This window comes from Falco naumanni, chromosome 1 (assembly GCF_017639655.2).
Source record: "Falco naumanni isolate bFalNau1 chromosome 1, bFalNau1.pat, whole genome shotgun sequence".
NCBI lineage: Eukaryota > Metazoa > Chordata > Aves > Falconiformes > Falconidae > Falco > Falco naumanni.
Genome location: NC_054054.1, coordinates 935862 through 953900, shown reverse-complemented (window position 1 = coordinate 953900; position 18039 = coordinate 935862). Strand labels below are relative to the sequence as shown.

At 43.0% G+C, this 18039-nt stretch overlaps 2 protein-coding genes and 2 long non-coding RNA genes across 11 annotated transcripts in view; 2 read left to right on the top strand and 2 right to left on the bottom strand.

Annotated features, from left to right (window-relative positions):
- ASB5 (ankyrin repeat and SOCS box containing 5) overlaps positions 1 to 4874 on the top strand; it is a 41325-nt gene extending 36451 nt beyond the window's left edge. For all 5 annotated transcript variants that reach the window (XM_040598216.1, XM_040598033.1, XM_040598122.1 and 2 more), the window contains 4 exons: positions 148 to 298; positions 435 to 569; positions 2631 to 2822; positions 4269 to 4874. In XM_040598216.1, coding sequence (XP_040454150.1) covers positions 148 to 298; positions 435 to 569; positions 2631 to 2822; positions 4269 to 4396 — 606 coding nt within the window. In that variant the 3' untranslated portion in view covers positions 4397 to 4874. The remainder of the gene's footprint in view (positions 1 to 147; positions 299 to 434; positions 570 to 2630; positions 2823 to 4268) is intronic.
- Positions 4432 to 9433, bottom strand: LOC121090441. Its single transcript, XR_005828563.1, has 3 exons — positions 9379 to 9433; positions 7590 to 7772; positions 4432 to 7077 (listed from the first exon to the last, which is right to left on the bottom strand). It is a non-coding gene; the product is annotated as an uncharacterized LOC121090441 (long non-coding RNA).
- Positions 9434 to 9726: 293 nt separating this feature from the next.
- Positions 9727 to 17524, top strand: LOC121090338. Of its 4 annotated transcripts, none has more exons than XR_005828546.1 (5): positions 9727 to 9816; positions 10305 to 10489; positions 12132 to 12321; positions 13067 to 13179; positions 17426 to 17524. It is a non-coding gene; the product is annotated as an uncharacterized LOC121090338 (long non-coding RNA). The 4 variants fall into 4 exon arrangements; XR_005828531.1 differs by having other exon boundaries at positions 9750 to 9928; XR_005828533.1 differs by having other exon boundaries at positions 9753 to 9928; positions 12218 to 12321.
- WDR17 (WD repeat domain 17) overlaps positions 15212 to 18039 on the bottom strand; it is a 65012-nt gene continuing 62184 nt past the window's right edge. Inside the window, exon 30 of the mRNA XM_040597897.1 lies at positions 15212 to 17680. Within this exon, the coding sequence (XP_040453831.1) occupies positions 17561 to 17680 (120 nt within the window). The 3' untranslated portion in view covers positions 15212 to 17560. The remainder of the gene's footprint in view (positions 17681 to 18039) is intronic.

Sequence of the window (18039 nt, the reverse complement as noted above, 5' to 3'; positions counted from 1 at the left end):
ACAGTAGCACGGGGACTGATCAGTTAAGCTACATTATTCTAACCAGTAAATTTTTTTTTGTATTTTAATGGACTTTCTAACTATATCATGTTTTCAAAAATTACCTTTCTTTCAATTCTGTTCTTAAATAGCTTTTATATATTTTAGGTGAATGCTACAACAATTGATGGAGTGACACCTTTATTTAACGCATGCTCGAGAGGCAGCGCGGCGTGCGCCGAGCTCCTGTTGGAGTATGGTGCCAAAGCTCAGTGGGAGTCCTGCCTTCCCTCACCAACTCATGAAGCAGCCAGCAGAGGTAAGAAAACTCCCTGTTGAACGAGCGCGCAGCGGTTGACAAATGTCTCGATAATAGTATTAAGAACTGTGTCTGAGTTTGTCTGTAAGACAGCTTACTGAAGCCGAGCAAACCCTGCCATGCTTTGTACCGACAGGTCACAGTGAATGTCTGGAGGTACTGATATCCTGGGGCATAGACGTGGATCAAGACCTTCCTCATTTAGGAACACCCCTGTACGTAGCCTGTGTTTCACAGCAGATCCATTGTATTCGAAAGCTTCTTTACGCAGGTATGTCGCGATTTAAATAAAAATATTACTAGTTTGTAAAATAAGCATACCTTATTATTGAGCTGTGCTCAATCAATGAAACTGGAACCCTTGCTTGCAGGGCTTCGGAGTTCATTCTGTGATGCGTGTTTTCTTATAATAACTTACTAGGTCTTTCATTTTTTTGTGGTGTAGCAAGCATGTGAGGGAAAAAGGAAGCAAAACCAGTAAGAATGGATGCTCAAAATGTTTAGCACCTCTTACAGCTTCATAGATGTTCATTTTTGGTAGGAAAAATAAAGGTAAAAAGTGAGCTTTGAGAAAGGAATTTTATATAGTAAACTCTGAGCTTTCAACAGAGCTTTTTTAGCAATGTAGTCCCACCCTTTTTCATTCTTCAGCATGTTCTGATTGATCTTTTTACAAGATGCAGAGGCTGAGTTGCAGAGAGAATAGGTAAGGTAAAAAGCATTTGCTCGTAAATTTCACATTATTTTAATTAATCAATGGGAAGGAGATGTTGGAGGCTCGCTCTGTTTCAGCACAAGTCCAGGGACACAACTGGAATAGCTGAAGCATCATTTGCTGTGTGTCAGGTAATGACATACGGGGCTTTTGTGTCCTGCAGCACAGTGAATGAAAATATATATATGAATAATTACAGGCTTGCCATCACTGCACTGGAATTGTTTTTCCAGTTAATTGCAGGTTATTTAGAAGTTAAGCAAGCAGTTAAATTGTTTCTCATTAAGTCAGTCTCCTTGTACGATTAACTATCCTATGTCATGATTTTGATTTTTAAGAACCGCAGAAGTATAATTAGCATATTCTGGGATTCAAATAGTGCCATACATTACAAACAGTAACACAAGGTCATATTCTACATGTGTTGGTGCCCTGAAGTAGAAAAGGGTATGTAAATTGAGAATATAACTAACTGCTTATGGCAATCTGATTTTTTTCATATTTGATCAGTTTATGAGAATGTATTAGAAGCTGAAAAGCAAATAGACAATGAAATAGGCAAGGGAATGGTACTGTGTATTTTCAGATTGTTAATACTGAGACCAGTGAGTTATTCAGGCTGCAAATAGGATAGGCCTGTGATATTATTAAATTATTTTACTCAAATGATAATTAAAAAGGCAAGAATTGTTGATTCAGGGAGAAACGTTGGTACAGAAGCCAATTTTTGGTCTCACAAGCTCAGTAAATCTCTCTTATGAAGTCTTAGTTTTTCTTCTGCTAGAATAGTCCAGAAAACTGTTGGGGCAAACCCAGTTTTAGGGGGACTAACAGCTTGCTCGTGAGAAACATTCTTCCATACTAGCTAGTTTTATTTAACTCTTGGTTGGATGATTTTTTCTTGAATATGAATGCATTATTGCAGATTAATTTAGTCCATTTTAATTTAAAATAAATTAGCAATTCCTTATTAATACAGAAGTGTAATAATTAGAATTCTGTGGATTGGGGGATTTAATGCTTTGAGTTTTTCCTTACTAGCTTTCATGACTGTGTATCCCACCTTAATTAAAATTAAGTCCTTTATAGAAAAATCTTTGATAAAGCTTGGATGGGATGGGAGTCTATTTCAAACCCTTTGCCAGCTTCAACACATGAAAAACTACAAAGCATCTGGGTTAGATTCCTTCCTGAATTGGTGTACTTCCAAAAATATAAATAGTAAACTTCAGCTTATTCCTTTTAAAGACTTAAATAAGGAAAGTATATTTTTTATGCAGTGCAAATTTTCTTAAACATGTACAGAATGTACTTTCTCATATAATTAGGGCAACAATGACCTAACTGGATTTTTCTTTTCCTTCTTTTTGAAAGTATTTTCCTTTAAAATCTAGTTGTACTTTGGTAATAAAACCTAGGATAAGTGTATGGGCTCAAAAAAAACCCCTGTGATATGAGTAGCTATAGTGCAATGCAATAAAATCAATAAAGTGGCCAAATTCACTGTAGCATTCTGGGACAGTGGGTTTTTTTTGTTTGTTTTGTAACATCATCTTTACTTAATGACGATGTTAATTAATCTCTTCTTACGTCTCTCTGTGTGCATCTACCCACCAGGTGCCAATGTGCAGAAAGGAAAGCATTTGGAAACTCCACTCCATGCTGCTGCCCAGCATTCTAGTACAGAGATCGTAAACCTACTCCTTGAATTTGGGGCAGACATAAATGCCAAAAATACAGATTTTGAGAGGCCTGTTGATTTAGCTGCTCCAAGCAGTTTAGTGGAGAGACTGCTCCTCCTCCATGAAGGTGAGATGCAAATACATCTGTGTTTTTGCAACAATAACCTGTATTCTTTAAAAAAAATCCCACAACAAATCACCCCACCCCACCCAAAAAAAAAGCCTTAACAGCCCAAGCAACCCATTTTACACAAGCTAACTTTATGCTTTATGAAATTAACATATTAACATTCAGGTAAATTCCTTTTAACTTATAAAAATACCCAGTAATACTTAGTCTCAGGCCAGAGGCTTTCGACCAAGCAGCACCAGAATTTATACAAGCTGAAAAGGTAACATCACATCTTTACTGGGTGATTACACAATTAGACATTAAAGCTACATTTTTATTGGCTCTTACGCACCTTGTTAAAAAGAAATGGAGTTTTTAAATCGCAGTTTAAAATTTATTTAGTTTGGGCCAGCTGTCCCAATATTTTTTAAAACATATTTTTAAGTGCATATAAAGCACTTTATTTTGATTGTTGGCAAAAAGTGTAGCAAGTTTCACTTCCTAAGTTTTCTTTACTGAATTCTAAGTACCTGAGAAGTAGGAGTCAACACTTGAGTCCCTTCAGACTCTTAAAGGTTTGTTGTCTTAGAGAGAGAGAGAGAACATCCCAAAGGGAACTGGATTTGTTCAGACTGATCCATGTACAGCATAAAAATAAGCCACAAGACAAAGGTGGGAAGTAAGCAGAGAAACTGCTGCACTAACTGCGGGCATCTGTCTTTAGAGGTGAACTGACAAGTAGCACTGATTAATGTTTTTCTCTGGAAAACATCTCTGGAGTCTGAATGCTGTTAAAAAAACCCCTCTAAAACCAATTGTTTATCACAAAATACCAAGGCTAGTAGGATTTTTAAAATCTACAGCAAAGATGTACAAAATACAATTTAATTGGCACGGGACACGTATGGTTTCACTGCCCAGAGAAACACAGCCATGTGTTCGTTCTGAGGGAGGCAGCGGGCGTAGAGGGACAAAGGCGGTATCATGAGCTAGTAAGACTACTACACCTAGTCCAGGACCTTGCGTAGTTTGCCTGCTTATTCTTGTTGCAGCGATGCATTGATAGTGCACCTCGTAGTGCCATAGCGTGCATTTCACCTGCCCTGTGAATTTAAAAAAAAAAACAAAACAACAAACAACTGACATTTTTTAAGTCGTTGACATCAGATATTTTCTGGGAGCGGGTTTTTAATTGAAAAACACAAATTATTTGCTGTTCTGCTCTTGCTTTTTTGAGTATTACCCTGATTATTAATAAGGTTTCAGCAGCCCCAGTCTTTATCTTTGAGGGCAAAAAGGTAATGAAGGAAAAGGAAGGAAAGAAAAGGACAAATTTGCAAAATGTGAACTCCTCCCCCCGCCCCCCCCCCGCCCGAAATCCTATTGTTGTGCAAAACTGTTGTAAAAAAAGTGCTGGCTTTTATAGTTGCATGATTAAACTCCTTTCTTTTTTGTTTGCAGCCACACCATCTTCTCTTTGTCAGCTCTGCCGACTATGTATTCGAAATTACATAGGAAGAGCTAGACTGCATCTTGTCCCACAACTCCAGTTGCCGACAATACTGAAGAATTTCTTGCAGTATAGATAACAGAGTAATTAACCTTTAGAAACTTGAATAACAAGTACTTTTTCATCTTTCTGTTTATTGTACGTTTTATCTAAAGAACTGCTGGGCGGAAAAAAAGCCTTTTGCGTATTACTTAAAAAAAAATAATATATCTTTGACACTGGTGTTGGTATGTAATAGTAATTGGAAGCCATTCAGCAACTGGCACCAAGGTGCTAATAAGGCTGAATTGAATAAGTGTGCTGATACTCTGGGAAATGATTGTGTAGCTATAGCTTAACACTTACTAAATAGCTTTAGTGCTGCTAATTTTAATTGTATTTATACTTTTAAAATCTGTTTGACATACAGAGCGTTTCTTCATTATTATTCATTATTATTTGTTGTTTGTCCATTTAGAGTCATTATTTTATGTGTTTTTGAATTTCTGTTGTTCGTGTACCTAAAAATACTTGGTGATAGGTGCACTACATACATTGATAAAAGTGAAACAAATAGATGTCAGTTTTTCTTCCTTTCCTTTAGGTGGACAATTCATTAAAGGCAGTGAGAAACTTCCTTTGTTCTTCCTCACGGCCTGTGCTGGGAATTGGAATTACGCTGCTGTGAATTTGATCATAATTTTTTTCAGCCATGCACAGATTGTAGATTCTCTGTTTATTAGTACAATTAGTAACTTTAAAAAATCCAGAGGAATATTCATCAAAAGCCTTAATGCTGAGATACTTTTGATCTCCTCTAGTAAACCACAGTTATCTGGGCTCTTATCTTTTTGTACCAATTCTGTAATCACAGCTAATGGGCATATTAAATAACTATTTGCCTCAGAGAAAGGCATATATTATTGTATAGTATCTGTGAGGTTTCTGAAGGCATATTGTGGAGATGTGGATACTGAATCTTCAACCTCAAGTCCAGAAGGGAGATGCAAGGCTCTGGAAATACATCAGTTCCCTATAGCAGCACCGGTATCACTCTGTAAAGGACACCGTTTGTCTCGCTGTCTAGTTTATAAGCAATTGCCAAGCTCCAAAAACAGTGTTGCAGAATCCCAAAATGCTTTAGCAGGCATTTCTGTGATCAGGTTGAAATTTTATTGCTCAGCTCTCTAGCCAGAGAAGGAATGCTGACACCCCCAAGAGATGTTAGAAAACCCAAAGGATTTCTGCCTTGCTCATGACTTTGCATTGTGACGATTGCCAGTCATGTCAAAAAAGGTGATCTGACTCTTCGCCAAGATACGGTGTTCCCTCTCTCAGTCTTTTCATTTGGTCTTCTTTTGAGAACGGATTACTTCCTCAGGAACCGATACCCAGTTCCTGCAAACCAAAGCATGAGACACCTGAATGTTTACCCCTTTCCCTCGATGATTCACCATCTTCCATTCCTTTTCAGTGACTCTTCAGTACTTACGTTCCTACTGGAAAGGTGTTAGCTGAGGAACTTACTAGAGAGGAAGCTTTCACAACGAAGAATGCTTACTCAGTTGCTAAAGTATATCCGCCTAATAAAAATGCAGCTCTCTGACATTTGCCCTTGTTAAAAATAATTTTAATTTGCTTCTGTTCGCTGCGAAAACGGTAGTGAGGGCCTCTTCAGGAGCCCCTGTAAAGGACAGTCAGATGCAAGTAAGAGAGCTACTTAGGAGTCCATAATGTACGTACTCTGTAATGGAGCAAGCTGGGTGGTTTGGGTTTTCATCCAGAAATAAAACTAGTAATTTGTGGGTTTATGTACCATACTGTGGTGCTGTGCTCTCCCCTCCCCTTTCTGCTTAAGCAATAGCCACTGGTGATGGTCGTGGTGGCTGCATCTAGCTTAAGTTGGAATTTGGGGAGACAGGTAACGCAGCAGTGAATGGCCATCAATCTTCTCAACGGCTGAAGGCTTGTTGAGCGTGTGCCGACTGAAATGCAGCTGGTGTGCAAATGTGACCATAAGTCAACTGTCTGACTCTATAAATAGCAACAGCCCAGGGCCGGTTGAGCTCTCCTGCACGGCAGCGGGCTGCACGCCAGGATCTCCCCTGGAGTAGGGACACCCCTCAAGGCTACTCCACGAGGCTGAGAGATCCCTTGCCACAACAGATTCTTGGTAAGTGATTAACAGCCCGCTAAACCTTGAAATCTCAGCGATGTGATACGAAGGATTGATTGCGCACATACAATGCTTTAGACGTAAACTGTTGACCAAGCCTGGGAGAAAGTCTGGATCCAGCCTCACCTGAACTCCCCTCTGAGAAGGAGTTTAGAAGGCGAGGGTCTCGCTTCTGAATGTCATGACTCGGTGGGGGGGGGGGGTCTCCCTGATGGTTTTGTCTGACTCTGTGCTCTACGCAGTAAACAATCAAGTGTACCTTGCCATCGAATCTTGTTAAACCACTGTCGCATTTACTATCAAGCTTTGTTAAATCACTTTTATATCAATAAACATATTGCTACTTCCCTCCTACGAGTGAAGTGCATAACTCATTCTGTGACAAATACCGTTACTGTGTAGTACTTCAAGAAACAAGGAAGTGCCGGGCCAACGGTGGCACCATCGAACTTCTCTATGTAGAACGAGATCATTTCGACCCTCACCCTCGGGTGTGTGCAGCGCTTTTCAGGTTTGACTCGGGGAAAGTGTCATATAAAAAAGGCGCTCTCATGTTCTATACAATGAAATTAGGTTTCAGCACGCATGGCTGTTCTGCAAAACACCTGTTGGAAGCAAAATTAGATGATGGTAGGAGTTTTTCTGAGAGTCACATCATTGCAAAGTCATCTCATTGCAAAAGGGTGTGTCCGTGCTCTCGTGGCATTTGCAATGTCTGTTCCCACCGTTCCCACTGATCCTTGCCGTCATCCAAGGAGCGAGCAAGACCATCTAGAGAGTTTACAGGTATTCAGCGCTGCTGTAATTCCACAGAATGGTACACTAGCTGGGAGAGTAATCCCCGACGAGCCTGCAGTAATACTATGACTTCAATTGTGGCAACATGCAGCTCTCGACATAATCTTTAAGATTTTGCTACCAGTTAATTATATGAAAATAGAGCCCCTTTGGCGGGCTGAGCCAGGCTGGAGGGGCATTGCTCCTGTTACCGTGTAACAGGAACAAACAAGGTAGGGCAGGGGTGTTGCTGCCCTGGCAGGACCCTGGGCTGAAACAGGCCTTTGCCACAGCAGACCATGCTAATGCCACATACCAAAACGCGGTAGTAATGACATACCTGACATTAGTCTTTGGTGAAGTTCTTTCCAAAAAACGATCCCTTGCTTGGGCGGAAACGGAAGGAAACGGGCTGGTTACAGCTCTCGTTACGTGGGGCCCTGCTGCAGTGGGGCTGTGGGGCTGTTGGCTTCTCCGTGGGGCAGAAGCGTTAAACCGCGTATTGAAACGTGAGGGGCAGGATCTGGGTGAGGATCTGGGTGAGTGAGGGGCAGGATCTGGGTGAGCGAGGGGCAGGATCTGGGTGAGGATCTGGGTGAGTGAGGGGCAGGATCTGGGTGAGCGAGGGGCAGGATCTGAGCGAGGATCTGGGTGAGTGAGGGGCAGGATCTGGCTGAGGGCAGGATCTGGGTGAGTGAGGGGCAGGATCTGGGTGAGCGAGGGGCAGGATCTGGGTGAGCGAGGGGCAGGATCTGGGTGAGCGAGGGGCAGGATCTGGGTGAGTGAGGGGCAGGATCTGGCTGAGGGCAGGATCTGGGTGAGCGAGGGGCAGGATCTGGGTGAGTGAGGGGCAGGATCTGGGTGAGTGAGGGGCAGGATCTGGGTGAGCGAGGGGCAGGATCTGGCTGAGGGCAGGATCTGGGTGAGCGAGGGGCAGGATCTGGGTGAGTGAGGGGCAGGATCTGGGTGAGCGAGGGGCAGGATCTGGGTGAGCGAGGGGCAGGATCTGGGTGAGTGAGGGGCAGGATCTGGCTGAGGGCAGGATCTGGGTAAGCGAGGGGCAGGATCTGGGTGAGCGAGGGGCAGGATCTGGCTGAGGGCAGGATCTGGGTGAGCGAGGGGCAGGATCTGGGTGAGTGAGGGGCAGGATCTGAGCCAGGATCTGGGTGAGTGAGGGGCAGGATCTGGGTGAGTGAGGGGCAGGATCTGGGTGAGCGAGGGGCAGGATCTGGCTGAGGGCAGGATCTGGGTGAGCGAGGGGCAGGATCTGGGTGAGTGAGGGGCAGGATCTGGGTGAGCGAGGGGCAGGATCTGGGTGAGCGAGGGGCAGGATCTGGGTGAGTGAGGGGCAGGATCTGGCTGAGGGCAGGATCTGGGTAAGCGAGGGGCAGGATCTGGGTGAGCGAGGGGCAGGATCTGGCTGAGGGCAGGATCTGGGTGAGCGAGGGGCAGGATCTGGGTGAGTGAGGGGCAGGATCTGAGCCAGGATCTGGGTGAGTGAGGGGCAGGATCTGGGTGAGTGAGGGGCAGGATCTGGCTGAGGGCAGGATCTGGGTGAGTGAGGGGCAGGATCTGAGCCAGGATCTGGGTGAGCGAGGGGCAGGATCTGGCTGAGGGCAGGATCTGGGTGAGTGAGGGGCAGGATCTGGGTGAGTGAGGGGCAGGATCTGGCTGAGGGCAGGATCTGGGTGAGTGAGGGGCAGGATCTGGGTGAGTGAGGGGCAGGATCTGGCTGAGGGCAGGATCTGGGTGAGTGAGGGGCAGGATCTGAGCCAGGATCTGGGTGAGCGAGGGGCAGGATCTGGGTGAGTGAGGGGCAGGATCTGAGCCAGGATCTGGGTGAGTGAGGGGCAGGATCTGGGTGAGTGAGGGGCAGGATCTGGGTGAGCGAGGGGCAGGATCTGGCTGAGGGCAGGATCTGGGTGAGCGAGGGGCAGGATCTGGCTGAGGGCAGGATCTGAAGCAGACGTTGAGCCCTGTCAGAGCCCTGTCCGGGGCTGCCGCAGCGCCCCGAGCCGCCGAGGGGCCTTCCCCGGCTGCAGTATCAGCGGTCACACGGCCGCTGCTCAGCAGATCGCGAGGCGTTGTCGGGGGGAGGGGGGGACGACGACCAACAAACGAACCCCAACCCAGCAGCGTGACACCCCAGTTCTGCCGGGGCACCCAGCCGAGCGGTCCCCGCGGTACCCCCCCCACCGGGCTGCGGACACCGCGCTCCGCCGCGCGCAGCGCCTCGGCCGCTCCCCCCGCCCCGGCTGAGCGGGAGCCGCGCCCCCTGGGGCCGCCCCGGCCGGGCTGGCGGCGGGGCCCTGCGGCGGCCCGAGCGGCCGGCGAGCTGCGGGACCGCGCGGGGTCGGGACTGGCGGCAGGGGCGGGGGCCGCGCGGGGGTGGGGCCGGCGGCGGGGGCGGGGCCTCGCCGCCCGGCGGGCGGGGCGGGGCTGCGCGCGGGCGGGCCGCTGGGGCGGGGTCACCCCCTGCGCGGGGGCGAGGCGCGTGCAGCACCGGGCCGGCGGCCGGACGGGGCGTGTGCGGGCGGGGCCTCGGGTCCGAGCCCTCCCTGGGCCGAGTAAGGGCCTTCTCGGGCAACCGGAACGCGCGGTGCGGCTAACGGAGCCGCGCGGGTGGCTCCCTCGCGCCCGTCCAGCCCCGAGTCTTGTTTTTTTTTCCTGTTGCACAAAGTCTCCGGCGGAGCAGAAGCGGCGTGGGAGCTGCGGGGGGCGGGGCCGGGCGGCGGGGCCGGGCGGGGCGGGGCCGGGCGGCGGGCACCCTAAGCTGTAGCTCAAGGGTCTCCCGTAGCTCGTCGCGCCGCGGTAGGAGGTGGCCCAGGCGGGGGGGAAGGTGCGTGTCGCGGCGGTGTGGGCTGGGAGAAGCCGTGACCCCGCTGGCGGCCTCGGGGCTCGCTCGGGCTGGTCGGGACGTTTGCGTACGGGCTCCCCCGTTTTCCAGATGAAAGTGGAACGGCAGAAGCTAGAGAACTCGTAGTTCTTTAGTGATTTTTTTTTTTTTTGTCAATGATGTAATCAATTCCTTAACACTTTTTCTTTTTTCCTTCAGAATTGAAGAACTTTAGGGCGGGGAGGCTGGTTACTGACGCTGTTAGGAGGCACCAGAGCAACAGCTCCAAAGGCTGCCGAGAGTAACAGCGTGAGGCCAACAGGAGCGATGATGGAGCCAGGTCTTAACAGAGATAGAGGGTTAATGCCATCGGCAGTATGCACAGGAGAGGGACGAGGATCCATGTGAGTTAAGTGGTTTTGTTGTTAGGTTTTTTGGAGTTTTTGGTTTGGTTTGTGTTTTGGGGTTTTTTTTCTCCTTAAAAAGCAGAGCAGCAGGACCAGAGCTTGGGACAGTCACATTCCACCGCAGCTACAGTGCTACGTGTCAGAGTGACATGCGAAGGCAGCGAGCAGCGATGAGTTGGTCACACATACAGACTTCTGAGGTTTTTCCAGTGTGTCACGGTGTTTGTTGACTGCTCTCTGGCTACGTCCAATAGTCCTTGGGTGGTACATCACTGTTACGCTGCTGGAGTAAAACTTAAATTTAATAAATAGCACTTCCACCATTAACATGTGATTGATAAATGCTCCCCTCAGCCACTCCTTATTGCTGAAAGAAGCTGCTGAGTTCCTTAGCTCTTCTTGGCTGAGTCATTACACCTACAGCAGAGAGACTATAACTTGTCACCAATATTCTTTAAAGAAGTAAATGGCTTTGGGTTCAAGGGGATAGCAGCGAGTGTGGTAGAGTGTCCTTGTAGTCAAATTACTGAGACACGAGATGATGAGGCAGATGGAACACTGGCTGGACCGTCACATTCAAAGGGCTGTGGTCACAGGGCTGTAGATGATGCCCAGCTGATGGCCATTACAAGCAGTGTCTCCTAGGGATCACCTCTTGGGCCACTATCGCTTAATGTCTTTATTAATGACCTGGAACAATGGAATGGAGGGCACACAGAGCAAATAGGGGAGTGACTGACCCGCTGAAGGTCCCTCCGGGTTCAGAGGGACTTCAGCAGGCTGGAGAAATGGGCTGACAGGACATAACAGTCAGCAAAGCCAGAGTGCACTACTGGGGATGGAGTATCCAACCCCTGCGCTGCTACAGGCAGCGGCCAGTTGGTTAGAACAGAGTGCTGCGGAAACGGACGCAGGGGCGCTTGATGGAGAACGAGGTGGATGGTGCCCTTGCAGCAGTGGGGGTCAGCAGCACCTTGGGCTGTGTCACTGAGGGTGTGATACGGTGGCACTTTTGGAAGCAATTCTGATCCTCTTTATGGCCCCCCTGTGAGACTGCACCTGGAGTACTGCATTCTGCAACCCAGTACAAATCATCCATTAACATACTGGTGCGAGTCCAAGAAAGGCCACCAAGGCAGGTGGTGGGCTGATGTACAGGGAGTGGCTGAGAGGACTGGGTTGGTTCAGCCTTAGGATGAACAGGGGAAGTCATGATGCAGTAGCTAATTTTTTCCTCCTTCTGCTAATTAGGTTAATTTAACTTATGTGGATAATGAGTGTAATGCATTGGATCCATGGTATTATCAGATGGTCTTCAAGAGTTAAAAGGACATTTTTAAATTAGTCTGAATTCATAATTCTGTTCATTTTAATGTTGTTTATTACTGCTTTCTTCTGTAAGGCAAACTATATGACCTTTTTCAGAAAAATCATACTCCTGTAGTGATCCAGTCTTGCAACTGTTTGTACATGTATCGGTCTTACTGCAACCAGTTCAGGTATTTTGAGGTCTAAAGAGGTCATTAGCCTGTCTAGTTTGACATCCTCTGTCTTGTAGGCCACAGCATTTCACTTGAATTTTCTTACATTCAACTTCCTAAGTGTGTCTTTTTTTTTTTTTTTTTTTTTTTTTTGGAAGACACTGTCTCAGTAAAAAGACATCATGGCCCTATCAATGATGCTTCCCAAATAAGATCAAGTTCTCCTGTTTGTTTTGTTTCGGAGCCCTTTTCTCCACCACTGTGAGCTCTCAGTGTCCTTCTCAAAATGCTGGTACCAACATGGAACCCCACATTCCCATACGAGTCCATTCTGTGCCCCAAGCCAAGGTAAAAAATCTCTCCTGCTTTTTAATGCACCATGTGTTGCATGTACGGGGGCAGTACTTCCAGCTTCTTGATGTCAGTGGTAGTTGCAGGAGTAAATGAAGCATATGCAATCAGAATTTAAACATTAAACTTCAGGTCAGTTGGTCTTTTAGCTGCATCTTTAAAATTTCTGAAAAGAATATAGCGATCGACAGACATTAAATGAAAATTTTGTTCAGGATCATCAGAAGGATGTGTGTGATCACAGTCTGTCAGAGGTGGTGTTTTGTGTTTTTTTTTTTATTTCATTTTCTTTAATATCGGACCTGCTTTGCCAAGCAAGATGTTTAACTAGAATGACTTAATGATTTTACTCTTCAAATAGTTAAAATTGTTCAAATCACCATATGTGGTTCCAAGACATATTGTGTAATCTCTCAACATTCAATTTCATGCTTATTTATGATGATCTCATCAATGCTGAAAGCATCTCATTTTAGTTGTTTTCAACAGATGCAAACCATTTGATTTAAAAGAAGATTTCCCGTACAACCTTTTGTTGTTTAATGTTTCCCCTTCTCTGTAGTGGGTTCGTTTCTTTTTTTGGTGTGTAATATTCATTTTATACAGCTGCCAAAGATCACCCGGGTGTCAGTCAGGTGGGGGGAAGGGTAGTAACTGCCAATAAACTAGAAAACTGAAAAACTTACTGATCAGATGCTTAACAAACTGCTGAAATGAACAACTTGTGATTTTTGCTTTACAGGGTGGTTTACCATTAGCCCAAGTTTGGGACAACATGCAGTTCACCATCTTTGTTCACCACATCCTCTGAGAATATAGCTCGTATCCCAAAGGAAAAACTGCTTGTCGGATCATGTAAGTTTGTTTCTCACATCATGTAAGTCTTCATTTTATTCTTTTCAGATTGCAATGTTACATGGTTTTGGTTTACTTTGGTTATAAAGGCAACAAAGAGATTTTGAGTTTAGAATTTGAAGACATGAGATACAATTTCTTAGAAAACAGGAGATTTGGAGGGGGTTGCCAGTATTTTTTCTTTTTAATATAAAATTGCTTTGAGCTTTTTCCTGGCATGACATCTGTAGAAATTACTCCAATATTCAAAATTGCTTCTGTTGTGTTCCTCAGAGCTTTGATTTATTCTGCGCACTTCACTATACTGAAATCGGTGTTCCTTCCTCCATTTATGTAACGGAGATCTTTACCCTGTTGATGAATGTGTGATTGGGCAGGTGTTCTTGTCCTTATTTAATCAATAATTCGCACAGCATTGACAGGTGTCTTTACTGTGTAGGGAACTGTAGGATACGGTGCCAAAGAAGTGGGATATTCATAGTCAGCTCTAGAGCAAGTCCGAGTCCTGTTCACAGGCGTGCTGCTGAATAGCTGCCAGTGTGTTTGGCTGGTTTGGACGTTGCTAGCAATACTCCCAAACTGATCGGTCAGATCAATTTTCAGGTTCTTTGTACATATTTTTCCCTTTTCCCACCACCACCAGTCTACGTTGGTTCAAATACTCGTACCCTCAGAAGACAGTAATGCTTTGGCATTATGTATGTGTAGGGCTAAAAATGCTGCTTTCATAAGGAAAGATGAAGCCTTCTTTCACTGTTGAATGATAAACTTGTACATTAAATTTAAACTAAAAGGTGATTAAAATAGCATTGTCACTTTTAAATTATGGAGTTTGAATACCTCGAATCTTCAAAAGCTGCTGTTTCTTTTAACATAATCTTCCAGTATTTCTCCCACCACATGCATCTAGAGATCTCAGAAACAAGTGGCAAAACAGGTGTTCATTTTAAAGAGGCCAGGTGAAACAAGCTGACAAATCCCGCTGGGATGGATGCATGGATAGTTGGTACCTCCCAGGAGGCCCCTGGAAGGATTACCCAGAGAGTGGGACTTTGAAACACAAACCCCATTCTGATTGCAGTAGTGTTGACTGCATGACCAACAAAAAGAATTTCAAATTTACTGTCTGTTAGGGAACAATTTACTTTTAAGCAAATAAATTGAAAACCTCTTTGAAATAATAATAAAATCTATATTTTAGAATATGGTTATTTCTTAACTTCTGCAATACTGCAATTTACTTGTTTTTGTAACATAGCCTTGTTTCCTTTTCAGCTCAGTTTTTTCCTAGAGCTGATTTAGTGTTTTATCAGTGGATTTTTCTGACATAGATGTTACTGATACACATTAGAAGCCACAATGTATAATTGTTGCATGTGAAATTTTCACTGATTCTGAAAGCGTACTTCATATCTTGACCTACTGTGCAAATGGATGCTGGTCTTCACAACTGGTTTTTTAAATCTATTTCCCATCCTCTGGTTTTAGTGATTTTTATCTACAGGAAAGGTGATCCTAGATTTCATTTGCTTCCTACATAAATATGAAAGATTAAAAAAAAATTTAAAATCCACTAATGCCTATTGTGAAAAAGGTATCTAGACTCAGTAGTTTAGTTTTCTATGTAATGAATGGAGTTTCTTGCGTTAGTGTAATCTTAAATTTTTGTAATTTTTTATTTAAATTATTTTACCCAATGAAGAAATTCAACAACATGGATTTCAAGTGTCATATCTCATTTTAAAGGCAGTCTTTGCAATAAGAAGAGTTTATAGCATGACTGATTTTTTTGGTATTGTTTTGGAACCCACCTGGGAAAGTCACACATGTGACTGCAGTCTGTAAAGCTTATAAACGTGTCAGTAATATTGGTCAGATTCTTTCAATAGAACAATTAATTTAATTTTGTAGGGATAAAGTGATGTTAAACTTAACTGAGATGTAATAGTAATTGAAAAGCACTAGCTGTATAGCTTGATAGATTTCTTCACTCAGATAGAAATATGACTTTTACAGAAGAGTCAAACAATCATTTGAAGAGGAAGGATTCTTTAATATTACGGGGAAATATTTGCATTTGACTAGCTGTGCCAGACAATGAAGTCACACATTAGCAAACAATCTCAAATTATTTTTGAAAGTGATGAATCTATAGTTTGACAGTTGCAACCACAGTTGTAGCAGCAGACACAATTACAACCTTTTCTGCATGTTCCCTGCGCTCACCACATAGGGTACAACCACCTTTAAGAAAATGCAACCTCATTTTATTCACAATTACTGTTACCTGATGGATTCTAGATATAGAAGTGCCCTTTTTGACTTGATTTTCATATTTTAGCAACGAAAGAGTTCTTAACCCTCACTGTCCAATTTAAGGAGGGAGGAGATTTGTCTAAGATCCCATGTTAAGGCACAATTTAAGCACAATCGATGCAGTTAGACTACATATCGGAAGATATTTAAACTATGAAGTATCAGTAAAAATCCTTAGGTCACAGCAAAAGATTTGAAATATAGTAGAGTGGCAGTTGAGTCAATCCTTCAGATCCCAATCCTCAGTTGTAGGACTGCATGTTCAGCTCTTACCTTTGCTCTCCAGCTCTGTATTAACAACTTCTACACGCAAGGTTTTTCAATTTATGTGCTAGAAGATAGCTAGCCTTTTATTTGACAGAAGCAACACATCAGATACTGACTGCTGGAAGATTCTTTTAAAAACTATGAATTTTTATTTCTAAAATCCAACTCTCATTCCCCAAGCTCCACAAGGTTAAACAAAGGAAAACATTTTCTAAACAACACCTGCAAAAAGGAAAACATTCTGTTCCAGCATCCAAGTATGTACAAAAATGTTTTTGTACATACAATGTATTCTTACGCTAGAAACCCTGTAATAATACTCCAGAACACTGACAGAATGAATTTAAAGAGGGGCATTAAAATTAATAAAAAAAAAAAAAAAACAAACCCGAGGGTGGGGAAGTATTTTTTATTTTAATCTCCATCCCACCTTTCCAGCAAAGTGGCATTGTTATTTCTAGTTAAACGAGGGCATTGCTTACCTATATATTGACGATTTTATTCAATAGGGTCTGCTAAAAGATACCTTGTGTTATTTCCAGTTGTACAAGTTTCTCTAGAAATAGTTCTGCCAATTTTTAATCGGAACTTCTTTACATTTTATGTAACTATCAGGATTTAAATATTTATTTTAAAGCAGCAGCAAAAAACTGTAACAGATAAAGTAGATTTCTGATTGTATGACATTAATTAAGCTAATAAAGAATACTATAACCAAGGCATCTTTTCTACAGGTGATTAATTTAAGAATTATTAATAAGAATAATTAATTAGAGTTGCCTTATGATTAAATTCCATACTATACATAGCTTTAAAATTTAAATACTCTTGGTATTCTATTACCATATTTTTCTTTCCATTTGAGCATAGCTTTAGTGAATAAAAATATATGCAGAAGTATTTACTTCTGGTCTGTCATACTATATGTATATTTATAACTAATACAAAATATAAAAAGAAAACAAATATTTTAAATGTACATAACATATTTAAATAATTGTAATACATTTGCTGTTTGTTCCTTACAAATCCTTTGTGTTTTTTTTAAAAAAGTTTTATAAATACATTTTAATTTCCATGAAAGTGTAAGGGGGACAGCTGCCAAAGATTAATTTATTAGAAAATAGAGTTTTATAATCTAGATATTCAAACCTATCTAAACAAAACATTAGTAAACATCTTTGTACTGCTGTTAAAGCACAATAATCAATGTATGAAACAAAAAACCTAAGCACTTTTTAGATTTTACTTTTGCTGTAGAATCCTGTACGTAAATTTTAGTGAAAATTAAAAAGGGGGCCACAAATGTGTGAAACCGCCACAGGATTTCATTCATTCTAAAACCAGGTTGCAGTGGCTATCAATAAAGTAATTCTATTATTATGCATTTGAAAGCATGTTGATGGATTTCACAGTTTGTTATCAATATCTTGACAACGTGCAGATAGTTGCTTACTTCCTTTACAAAGCATCTGTTTACACAGAGTTGACTGAAGTATGTCTGTATTGTCTGACAACACTACTCTTATTTAAAGAGAAAAAAAAAAAAAGACATGGCTGTCTATGAAGTTAGGACTTTTTTCTTTGGATTCTCAAATAACTTCTTCTTTGGATTCTCAACAAGCATTTGTATAGAAATCCTTTTCTTGTTCTCATTTTACAGTTTTTGAAGTCCAAGTGATTGCCCTTCAGGAGGAATCAACTGCCATCTTTCTGTCCTTTGACAATCAAGGTTAAATCGGTATTAACCCCCAGAGTGTTATTTTAAGCACTACAAAGTACAGAGGAAAATACCTCATCAAAATGGGTTAAGTCGTATTCCTGTTCCTAGTGGTGAAAAAGGATTCACTTTCGCCCACATCAAAGCATCATTCAGTGAAATAGCAGATTTTCCGTCTTCAAGGAAGAACACTGGACCCTGTACAGCAAAAAAGTTTGGGGAGGGAAAGAAAAAGAAGTACACGTAACGTGTAAAGCTACTGCAACGGGACACACATTTTGTTCTGAGAAGAACGTGAAAACCTGACAACTATCATCTGTGTTTGTGCAAGACTTGTACCCCACCGACTTCAAGCTTTGATAACAGTTATACATTATAAATTAGTTGACCTTGCCATGTTCCAAGATCTGGAGACCCAACATTTAGTAACCCTTAAATTTTTAGTTTCATTTTTAGTAATGGTGGTGTTTTGTGTATGTTTGTCAATTAGTCTAGAATTAAATTTAACCTGAATTAGAAACTGAGGTAACAAGGGGTTTTTCCTTCAGAATACCATA